This window comes from Nilaparvata lugens, chromosome 10 (genome assembly GCF_014356525.2).
Source record: "Nilaparvata lugens isolate BPH chromosome 10, ASM1435652v1, whole genome shotgun sequence".
NCBI classification, from domain to species: domain Eukaryota; kingdom Metazoa; phylum Arthropoda; class Insecta; order Hemiptera; family Delphacidae; genus Nilaparvata; species Nilaparvata lugens.
In genome coordinates, this window is record NC_052513.1 from 41,820,565 (window position 1) to 41,833,330 (window position 12,766).

Below are 12,766 nucleotides of genomic sequence, written 5' to 3' on the forward strand. Positions count from 1 at the left end.
AGTTTCCTGATGTGATGACTTGTCTGAAAAGTAAGCTCCCTCTGATGAGTGGAGGCTTGAATCGATCTCCGTTCATTTGTGGCTTGTATGTTCGACGATTATTGTCGATTACTTTCATCTATCAACTTTGAATTCAATGTTTGAAACATTATACTGTTCAAGCTCCTTTGACAACGAAATGGACTCAATCCTCCGTCTTTTTTGCGAGGATATAACACGACAACATTGAAAGTGTGTGGAAAATAGTGAAATTTATCGTTACTGATCACAAATTAGCTGTCAGCTATATTATCAATTATTATTGCATGCAATTAATAAGGCACATAATCACCAGCTTGGTTGAAACGGAGAAAGATCAGCTGTTCGTTTAAACCCGGAATAAATTATATTAGAATAAAATAAATGAATGCGACCATATTTTATCAACCATTATGATTTAGAGTTTAACGTAATTCGTGCATATACCCCTAGGGGTCTGTCCACACTAATGGGCCATACACAATTTCAGCTCCGACTTGGAGGGATTTGCGGAGCAGAAAAAAGTAGAATACAGCAGCGGCAATGTTGCCGTGCTGAAGCGGCCAGTATTCTGTAATCTTCAGTGAGTGTTCAACTGCAAAAATGATACACACACGTAGTCCTCTCTGGAACCACTGAGTCTAATTGACAAATTGGCAACTACGCTTCTACCTATGACTCTATTCATCACTGTAATTGGCTGATATACCTCCATTTCTCTGCTCCCGCATATTCCTTCCAGTCAGAACTTATTTTGTATGGACTTGTTATGCTATTGCTAGAAATACGTCCTATCTCCCAATGTTAAATCCAAGTCAAGTATATCCCCGTTTACATCAACGTAGCTGAACTGTCAATGTTGGGAGATAGATTCAGTGTAGAGTAGCGTAATATGGTGAGACCTTAACTCAATCATGGAACATGAGTTAAGTAAACTTCTTTACTCTTGTCAAATAAACTTACTAAAGTGAGGTCCACTTTATAATGGCAGTGGAGAAAGATAGGAAAAAAACGTTGCCGATCTTCAGTCTTGTAAATGCCTTCTAAAGACGGTAGCTGATCTAGGTTTGTTGATGTAATATTAACTGATCATTCTTATTTAAAATAATCAATTATCTTTTATTAAGCAAGACATGATATTTTCCAATAATTTCACATCTAAGATCAAATATTTTGTTAATTAATATTAATTTTACATTGTTAAAAGACGATCTGGCAACAGAGCAAAGCGAGAAAGAGATAGCGCTATCCGATTTGTTGAATGATAGACAAGGATAACAATACCATTGCTAATCAAACACTGCCATTATAACGTGGACCTTACCATGATGAACTAAAATTGATAAACTACTCCTCTTTTCTTTCCTCTGCTTTCGACAGAATTTCAGCGGCATCCTGAGCGAGTTCTCCACCTGGGGCCTCACTGATATTTAGAATTTGAGGAATATGTTAACAAGTGTTCCGTCTGTGATTTTACTGACCTGTTAGCTAGTTCCAAGTCGAGATGACTGAGTGCCAGAGGAACGGCCAGTCGGAAACCGAGGACTAGCAAAAATAATTGCCTCAGCATCACGACTCTTCCATGCCTGCAAACATAAAACAAAAATAATATATTAATAATTATGAAAAATACACCGTTTCTCATCACGGTAGTAGATCTCATATTGTGCTTGATGGTTGCTGATGATTTTATTTTTCAATAAGAATAAAGATGAAATCAAATTATTTAAACGTGTGACGATGTTAAATTGTTTTAGTCAAGAAAAGCTTGTAAAACTTGAACTCTGAAGTTAAACCTAAAGGTGCGTACAGACTGTCGCTCTGCTCCGCAACCGAACGTCACTCCGGCAGAGCGATTGATGATCGACCGGCGAGCAACAATGGTTCGACCGGGGAACGCGAGAAGATCTAAAATCTTCCGTAACGTTCATGATGGGTGCGTGGGCGGTGCGACTGTGGTTCGATGGTGGTACGAGGGCGGTACGAGGGCGGTACGAGGGAGGAGCGTGCTCGGTGCGGGTTGGAAGCACGAATATGTGTACGCAGCTTTACACATACAGGCTCTATACGACAATAATTCTGGCAGTAATGATTGAATAGATATCATGCTACCATTATGACACAGAGGGCTGCGTAATGACATTGATTTTTACTCTCTCAGTTAAAATGAGAATTGGCGAAGTGAGAGAAGTTGAATGAAAAAAGAACTTAATGAAAAGATAGAGGAGAGTTGAAATGGTATTCCACTATTTTGGAATATGATTTTTCCAGAGTACAAGAGGTCCCATTGAATGGAAACTCATTCACATTCTTTAATAATATTAGAAAAAAACACCAGAGCAAGGAAGGACTAGAGAGCTGGAGGGCTAAAGGACTAGAAGAAGAGCTGGAAAAGAATGATATCAGTTCGAAATAATATGGATACAGATCATATAAAGTGATCTTATAAACTTTTGGGAAAGTCTAGTTTTTTATCCTCTCACGCCGCCACTAGAAACAAACCAGTGAAACTTCAATTCACGCTGAAGAACTATAATTATACGTTCTATTGTGATAATTATGTTGTGTCGTCAAGACAATTGACAATGAAGATGAGCTCTGTTGGTTTGTTATTACTACACTAGACCTTGATTCATTATGGTTAATTTTCAGTTGGGAATTAGATGTTAGGTACTTCATCCTCTCTTCCTAGATTCGGATGATTTGAATATTAGGCTACAGTATATGACAAATCAAGTGAGACCCGACTATTTGACAATATTGTGCTGCAAAACACCCGACCTTCACAATAATTATTACATTATTTTCATGGACCCATCTATATTATTTTAGATTCAACTTGTATTGCAAAAACTTTTGAGGTCTGCAGATCATGATCAATTTAATCATGCACATATCAAATTACTGTGGTAGGTTCTTCCTCCAATGATTTATTGAATTTATGACATTTAATAACAAAAATACATAGTGAAGAAAAAAACTATTATTTCTAACACAATTTTGAAAACACAGTTCAAATTTTTGAATGAGCGAAGCGAATTTTATGTTTCAAATCAATCGGCGTTTGTCTGTTTGCACCGCAGTTACAGTCGCAGTTATGGTCCGATTTGAATGAAATTTGGTAGACAAGTACTTTGAAACAAGGCGCAGAAACATATGTATTTGAAATTTTTTAATTCATCTCCGTTCCAAGATAGCGGCCCTTTTTTCGAAAATTTTTACCCTAAAAATCAACCTAACTTTTCAATACTTTATCAGATCAGGCTGGGATTGGGCTCATCATTCTTCTCAGCGCTTCAAAGCGGTATTATTTTATGTATCACATGTTGAAAATATTTTCTAATTCTTGGAATTCGATTTTTTTTCAAAGTCTCATTCCAATTTTCAGATTTTTTATCTTTTCAACTGTGCTTCCGAGCTCAAAAGTGTATAGGACTTTCATTCTTCAGCGCTGCAAGGTGATCTTATTTCATATATCACATGTTCAAAATTTTAAAAATTTTGAATTCGATAATTCCCCCCCCTCACAAAGTCCCTAATTTCAAGTTTCAGATAATTATCTTATCTCTTTAGCCGTGCATCCTAGCTCAATAGTGTAGCGATTTTTCATTTTCCAGCGCTTCAAGGCGGTCTTATTTCATAAATAACATATTACATGTTGAAAATTGTTTATAATCAATTCACAGCGCTTTGTCCAGAGAAGGAATCTCATTTGAGCTTCCTCTCCAGAGCTTTTGCTGTAACCTGTATTCACTTCCGTATAGGAAAACAGAGGCATCAATCAATATGTGCAGCTCAATAACTACACTTCTCTTGTCTGGTATAAATACATTCAAGGATACATTAAGATGATTTTGTGACAGAAATTCCAAAAATATAACTGTATTGTAGTATGATTATTATTGAAGAGGCTCCAGAGATTATTCAAGTCAAGGTTCTTGTATATCTTGTATTCTCTTCATCAACTATGTTAAAGCACATGAAAATGATAGACTTCACCTATATCCTTCACTGTAGACTAATCGTGAGACAGTATCCTGAAAGATGAGACACTCTTTGTAACTTGTTAGCAAAAATTTTGAAAGACTGGTGTACGTGCTGACTCACTTCACCCACGCGATGAAATGATAAGTGACAAGCTCATTACCTACGATAATACGATTATACAAGCTACGATAATCTACAAGCTCCTATCTACGATAATACGTGATACCACAGAATTAGAGAAGCTTCCTTGAAGACTGATTAGTATTGTCACATCATTAGACCTCAGGTAAATTCCTGTTCTACTCTGAACCCGAGGTCCACGTTTTAATGACAGTGTAGAAAGATAGATGAACAGCGTTGCTGATTCCCTGCATTGCCACTGCCTTCTGTCAAGGATAGCTGATACCGGAATATCTGATGTAATATTAACTGTTCATTCTTGTTTTGAATAATCTATCATATATTCTTCGTCAAGGGAATGTATTTTTCAATGCTTTGATAATACATTCTCATAAATTGAGATGAGATATTTTGTTAATTAGTTACATCTCTACATTGTTAAGGAACGATCTGGCAACTTCGCGGAGCTAGAATTATAATATACAAAATGACATGTACAGAATATTCCATTTCATTTCATTTCATTTATTTATCGTCACATTACATCAATTTTTGAGTAACACTCATTTGACTGGTGACATGTCAATACTGGAACAAAATTATATTTAAAAGACTTAGTTCTAACTCCTTGAAAGTAAAATAAATAAATACACTCTATGATGTATCTCATCAAATTCACATGGAAATGAAAGTCACAAAAAGTTAAGTTACACACTACAGCCCCTTTTCACAAAATTAAAATTCGGCAGCAGAGTACAGGGCTTTCTCTACTAGCATTTTTCTGACTGTTAGTTTGAATTTGTTTATTGAATCTATATTTCTGATGGCTGCAGATAATTTATTAAAATAACGTATTCCAGAGTAGAATGGAGTTTTTTCTAGAGCTGTGTGCCTATGTACTGGAAAAGCAATGAGACTACTACTACGTGTATTATACCCGTGATTATCTGTGCAGAATTGAAATTTATCTAAATTCTGTTTAACAAAAACCAACAATTATAGATAATAATAGATGGTAGCGTTATAATGTTTAGGTTTTTGAAGAATGCTTTGCAAGAATCTCTTGATCTCAATCCACAAATGACTCTTATTATTTTTTTCTGGATTATAAAAATTTTACCGCTATCAACAGAATTTCCCCAGAATATAGTTCCATAGCTTAGATATGAGTAGACATATGCGTAGTAGACGGCCAATAGGGTGCTTTTGTCTAGTGAGTGAGAGAGGGTGAGAATTACAAAATAAGCTTGATTTAGTTTTTTTGCAAGGACCTGAATATGCTCCTTCCAAGTAAAACTCTGATCTATAATAAGTCCCAGGAATTTTTTTGAAGAGGACACTTTAACACTGTCTTCAATTATTGGAAGATGTACTCTGTTCACTGCTGTTTGATTACGAGCAGAGCTAAATTGAATAAGATAGCTTTTATTATAGTTCAACGATAGACCATTTGCTTCAAACCACTTTGACATTGCTGACAGTGCACTTTTCAATTTACTTGCAAGAGTGATGTGATCGGGGCTTGTTGCCAGAGCAGTTATGTCATCTGTATACATAATTAATCTTATATCAGGTGCAGCACTTGTCAGATCATTAATATATACTAGGAAAATAGGAAAAGCAAAGGTCCTATTAATATCAGCATTTGACGTTGCTGATGACTGTTTGGTCCAATAGCAAATGAATTAAATCTATTCATCTATCTGGCAACGTTGCACAGATAGAGAACGATAGCTATCTGCTTTGTCGAATGACAGACAAGGATATCAACACCAATGTTAATCTAATACTGCCAGTATAACGTGGGCCTCACCATGTCTCAATGTTCCTGTTGTCATCTGCCTTCTGGATCGTGAGGGAAAGCCTATCGTCGGTGCAATAAAGAAGGCAGTGGCTGTGGGAAGGTCACGTGATTCTTTTGGCGGGAACGCCATCTTGTCTCTTGTCTGACTTCCTTTTTGTGGCGTGTCAAGGCTGATCGTGCCCTATTACTGTGCACAGTAGCTGAGCTACTGTTTAGCAACTGATTGTTGCATTGCCCGTCTTCTCACTGACACGAACAGAACAGTTTCTCATTGCTGATGGGATAATTAAGAGTATTAAGACCTCATCCTGTTAAATGTTCTAACACGATTCACTGTACCCACTGAGTCACGGATATGTAACTAAGATAATCTCTTATTACTCTCATATTCAAATTGACTAAGGATGGGCGCTTATTACTAATTAGTTACAAATTGACAACAGCTTATAATTAGTAAAAATTAAATAAGAAAAGAAACAGTGAAAAGACGGGTAGTAGGAGCGTTTATTACTAGTAACGTTGGTATTAGTAGTAGCAGTAACGTATAAAAAAGTATGGCCCGGTTGCACAAAAGAACCGGTTAAATTTCAACCGTGATTAATTTAACGAGAGCCAATCAGAGAAGGCTATTTGAAAAAACGTATAAAAAAGTATGGCCCGGTTGCACAAAAAAACCGGTTAAATTTCAACCGTGATTAATTCAACGAGAACCAATCAGAGATGGCTTTTTTGAAAAGACGGCTTCTCTGATTTGGTTCTCGTGGAACCAGTTAATCACGATTAAAATCTAACCGGCCCTATGAGTCGAAAGTTGAAAAGTTTCAATATGCCTCGACCCCGACCACCATATTGTGATCTATATGAATAGAACTACTTGTAAACAAGTTGAAATCAACTCAATTTGGACTTGGATTTATAATTTTTGATTTAAAAACAGTAAGTAAAGATAAAAAAATGTGGACGAATGTGTGGGCTACAAATCTTATTATATTAAAGCTGCATAGACAAAAAATTCACAGCCAATACGGCTGATTGTCACGGAGAGCCAACCTCAAAATCAGTAAGGGAACGTACTGGAGGCAAAATTGCACTCATTCACTGACTGACTGACTGACTGACTGACTGACTGACTCACTCACTCACAGAATTAAAAATCTACCGGACCAAAAACGTTCAAATTTCGTAGGTATGTTCAGTTGGCCCTTTAGAGGCGCACTGAGAACGGATTAAGAAAAATTTCCAAAGATACGCCCAAAATCTGAGTATTTCCGGTGTTTTTTAGCGTTTTCTCAGCTTTATCGAGAACAAATAATGAACAGAAAATGTTCAAATTCAGTACAGAAGCTCAGCTAGGGTGTAACAATGTTGTGTTGAAAGGAATTTGCAATAACGTCAAAGATACGCCCAAAATTAGCGTTTTTTTTTTTGCTTTTTCTCAGAATTATCGAGAACAAATGAACAGAAATTGTTCAAATTCAGTACAGAAGCTCAGCTAGAGTGTAATAGTGTTGTGTTAGGACGAATTTGAAATAACGGTCAAGATACGCCCAAAATCAGAGTTTTTCTCAGCTTTTCTGCGTTTACTCAGTACTTTGACTTTCAGATGGAATGAAGCATGCACAATTGAAAAATGCAGGCGAGCGAAGTGAGCCCGCTGATCTCATTTTTGGACGATCCAGTCGGGGGTCCTGGCTAGACGGATATGGCGAGCGAAGCGAGCCTGACGGCTAGTTGGTTATAAAACTACTGAACGCTCATCACATTATCTCAGGCAACAAATTGAACAATGGGCATACTGTATAGATACTAGTTTTGGAAAAAATTCTCAAGTTGCTGAGGAATCAAACTATTTTCGAATACATAACTCTACGTCTACCTAATGTCAGGGAAATTCTTCATACATTGGTGTAGGTCTACTGTGAGAGAAATTAATGTTATTGTTCGATATGACCGGTTGTTTTACACATCTTACATGACAGACGTCGAATGTGTTACTTCCTGGCCAATGCTGGCTTACATGTGCAGTTTCTTGAACGAAATATGTTCCAGCCACGTTTACAATCCACACACTGACCGTTACAGCATTGCATTCATTGTTGTATTAGTTACACGAATCATGATCAGTATCTTCCATGAAAAATGTAGGCGCACGTTGTTCTTGAGGAAGTAGATTGTATGTTACTATCCTATTATATTAAGCGAGAAATTTCTGTATTTTTATATATGGTTATTTATAATATTGAGGCACCGAGCTTCGCTCGTTATCCTATACTATTAAACGAGCAACTTATGTTCATATGTTTGGATGTTTGGATGTTTATATGTTTGTATTTCACCGGATTATTATTTATTTAGCGTATGGCTTTCAAGACGTATCAATCAGTATCCATTCCATTTTCAGGATCATCATTTCACCATTTCACCGGATCTCGAAATTCTTACGAAATTCAGAGCATAGTGGGTTTATAATAATAAAGATGCGGTTGCACTAGGTCTCATCCCTGAGAAAACTTGCTGAAGGACATTAAAAGGATAGTTATTATTCATCCTTGGAAAAACATCTGATAATAATTATTTCGTCGTCTGTTAGTGATGGAAGTGAGTGAGCAGTTCATGTGTGTGGGACTGTGTCAAAATTATGACTCAGCTGTTGAACTTTTGTAATCATTCAATCAGGTACTTAGTACCGGTTGCAAAAAAGCCGGGTTATTTTAAATCCTGATTAATTCCAGTAGATCCATCTATTTGAAATGGTCTTCTCTGATTTGGTTTAAGTGAAGTTAATCAGGATTAAAATTTAACCGGTGCTTGTGCAACTGGGTCTTTGTGAGGGGAATTTTTGCATTACTCTGGGAATTAATCTCAATTTACTGTGATTAGATAAAACATTTCTGTATGAATGTTATTATAATATCTTCTTTCGTAATATTTTTTATGCTTTTGTACTCCAGAACGAAGCTCGGTCCCCGATATTTTTTATCTATTGAAAAACAGAACACAATTATCTAAAATGATCGTGTTTATATTTTACAGCTGGCTATACGTCAGCTTATGAATTTCGGGGATGCGATAATTTGATTTTCCACAGAATCACTCGCTCACTTTTTACTATCCAGAGACGACGAAGGTCTCAGCTGTTTCAGCCAAGGATGAATTTATTATCCTTTTAATGTCGTTCAGCGAGTTTTTCCAGGGATGAGACCTAGTACAATCGAATTTTCATATCATAAACCTACTACTGTATGTTCCAAATTTCGTGAAAATCGTTAGAGCCGTTTCCGGTGAAATACAAACATACAAACATATAAACATCTAAACCGTTTTCGAGATCCGTTGAACATAAATAACCAGATATAGAAATTAAAAAATATAAACAGATATACAGTAATTGCTCGCTTAATATAATAGGATTTATATCTGGTTATTTATGTTCAACGGATCTCGAAAACGGCTGTAGCGATTTTCTTGAAATTTGGAACATAGTAGGTTTATGATATAAAAATTCGATTGCACTAGGTTTCATCCCTGAGAAAACTCTCTGAACGACATAAAAGGGATAATTCATCCTTGGCTGAAACAGCTGAGACTTTCTTCGTCTGTGGATAGTAAAAAGTGAGCGAGTGATTCTGTGGAAAATCAAAGTATCGCATCCCCGAAATTCATGAGCTGACATATAGCCAGTTGTAAAATATAATATAAACACGATAATTTTAGAGATTTGTGTTCTGTTTATCAATAAATAAAAATAGCAAGCGAAGCTCGGTGCCCCGATATTAGGAGGTGATACGATATATTTGAATGTGTGGAGTGAGACGTGGATGAGAATGATTGTTTTTGAATCACAGCTCTACATTTATTAAAAAGCGTCCCCGGTGTATACGAATTATGGTAAGTGTCTTCCATGAAGAATGTATGTCTATGCTGTTCTTGAGGAAATGGATTGTGTGCTACTATAGAAGGTGCAAATATGCTTCCATTGGAATGTGTGGAGTGTGACAGGAATGAGAAAATTATATTTTCCTACAGTTACGTTGAAAAGTGGCCATTGCTGCACTGATTACAGAACGCAAAGAATCACTTTTCCGCTCTAGTGCGGGAAAAATTTTTCTGCACTCCAGATTTGCAACATGGCAACGCAAAATACTTAGTAGGTTATATGGAGCAACAGTGCAGCAAACTCAAAATGAAGTTGGTAACAGTGACTGCTGTGGCTGCTATAGTGAGCAGAGGTGCAACGAAGCACAACGCGCTAATTATTAGTCATATATTATAACCAAGGACAACGACAGCACAGTGCCACCACAGCACACACCACACAGCCGCCTCGCCATTCAAACACACATACATTATTCAGGCAATTTTACCCATAATTACCCACTTTTCATATTCAATGGTAACTGTAGGAAAAACTTAATGTGAAATACGTGCGCAAAGTTCCTCTGCTGCACTCAAGAAACCATTCCGCCCTCGCCTACGGCTCGGGCGTAAACGTTTCTTTCGGTGCAGCAAACTGTCACTTTGCGCACTAGTTGCACAAATAACTATTTCTGGAACCTCCTGTTTCTTCTTAAACCTTCATAAACCAGGAGGTTAACCAAAATCAAAACACAATCATCTAAATTTAGAAAAGAAGAATAATGTAAATTTCTCCCCAGCTGATGAATGTTTCAATATGATATTATTATACAGAAGAAAAATCTGGTGTGGAGCACTCACACAACTTTCCTTGCCGTTATGAAAATTGATCAACTGACGCTAGTGTTCCCGCGCATCTCAAGTCTACTTTTCTAAGATCTGAGCCAGCTGGTTTGGTGACAGGACAATAACGCTGGAGACACACGAAGTCTGCTATCTCTTCATAGTGAATGATTTAATAGAATCAACAGTTTGCAATTGAATAATCTTATTTTCTCGAATTTCGAGCTTATTTTCGATTTTAGGTGAAAATGTTACTGAACATTAATTGTAGAGATTTTCATGCTCAATCTTTTCCAATTGAAATTTTTTGTTTACATTGTATTTGAAGCCTGATAATTGTAAATCTAAAATCAACCTTTGCATAGATGGTGCAGTGCTCCTGAAATTTTTACAGATATGGGACTTGTAGCAGTTGATAGAGCTTATCAATCACTTTTCTAGGTATGACTTTGATCAAAATCGTTGGAGCCGTTTTCGAGAAAATTGCGAAAAACTCTGTTCTTGATAACATTTTCACCATTTTATCCGCCATCTTGAATCGCATCAGATCGAAAATGTTCGTGTCGGATCCTTATATTGTAAGGACCTTAAGTTCCAAATTTCAAGTCAATCCGTTAATTGGGAGATGAGATATCGTGTACACAGACGCACATACACTCATATATACACACACACACACACATACAGACCAATACCCAAAAACTACTTTTTTGGACTCAGGGGACCTTGAAACGTATAGAAATTTGGAAATTGGGGTACCTTAATTTTTTTCGGAAAGCAATACTTTCCTTACCTATGGTAATAGGGCAAGGAAAGTAAAAATGATACAAATAGCTACGATTTATTGTTTTGGATAGAGATACTATTTTGACTAATCGCATAATTATGCAGCCTTAACTTGGAACGGTTTCTTCGTGAACCATGAGTAACGAGCTCAACCAAATTCAAACACAATAATCTCAATTCAGAGAGGAAAAATAATGTAAGTTTTAGCTATCATTAAACGGAAATCCAAATTGAATGCTGTGAATCACCCCGACGACTTCTGCTACACTACTGCAAATAATATAACAGGGTAAACAGATGGATGGGAATTCATTGTCCATTCATTAGCATTTGAATAATTGCAATATATCAGTAATTTCCATGTCAATTTATTCCTTTCAAGCTGATAAATGTTTCAATATGATATTATTATACAGAAGAATAACGTTGAAGCTGAAAACTCTTCAAACGGCACTTGATTTCCAATTTCAGTGCCATCAAAACATGGAAGAAAGAAGCCACGTGAAAACGGAGAGAAAGTGTAATAACTCAGTAGCTGACCAATGATCGGTTCAAGATAAACATGGAGCGATCATGTTTGAACAGTTGCAATGATTTGTCTCTGGTACCATCGATACTCTTTTTGTTGTCTCTGAGAGCCAATAGATGATATTAAAAGTACATCAGCCACTTTCTTCTATGGAGGTTACAGATTTCTTCTCATTATTCTTCTTTCTTTCATTCTTTTTATTTTCCTCTTCTTCTTCTTCTTCTTCTTCTTTCTTCCACTTCTCCTCCTCCTTCCTCATCATCCTCATTTTCCTCCTCCTCCTGATCCTTCCTCTTCTTCTACCTCGTATCCTATCTTCTTCTTTTTCTTCTTCATCTTCTTCTTCTCCTCCTACTTCTCCACCTTCTACTCCTCCTACTATTTCTTCCTTTTCCTTCTCCTGTCAACTTCTTCTTCTTCTTCTTTTTCTTCTCCAAGAGTGTATGAATGAGAGAATATGGAGGAGGAGGGGAAGAAGAAAAAGTCGAATGAAAACTTCAATAGAATATTGATGTTTGACTTGAAGATTGTTCTGATTGTTAGAGATAAAACAGTGATAGCTTTATTAGTTTTCTATTACGCCATAAAGGATTTATCATATCAATCCATATTTTAAAAATATTTAGAATTTTAAAATGTGACAAGGAGCTACTATAATCGGCTGAGACAGAGTTAGATCACTTTGCTAGCTTGTGATTGGTGCAGTATCACTCTCACAATGTCAGCTAGCTCCTCCCATTCAGAGGCAAGTGGGAGTTGCTTCCACCAATCACAAGTCTGATACACACTATTTGATACGCAACACTTGAGCTTGCTCTGTATCA

At 36.6% G+C, this 12,766-nt stretch overlaps 1 protein-coding gene across 3 annotated transcripts in view; it reads right to left on the reverse strand.

The window, feature by feature from the left end:
• LOC111061963 overlaps positions 1-12,766 on the reverse strand; it is a 157,621-nt gene that overhangs the window by 8,161 nt on the left and 136,694 nt on the right. For 2 of the 3 annotated variants that reach the window (XM_039436889.1, XM_039436891.1), the window contains exon 1: positions 1,500-1,604. The exons of the other annotated variant lie outside the window; for it this stretch is intronic. In XM_039436889.1, the coding sequence (XP_039292823.1) occupies positions 1,500-1,588 (89 nt within the window). In that variant the 5' untranslated portion in view covers positions 1,589-1,604. Of the gene's footprint in view, positions 1-1,499; positions 1,605-12,766 lie in introns of those variants that run through there. 3 annotated transcript variants of the gene reach the window in all.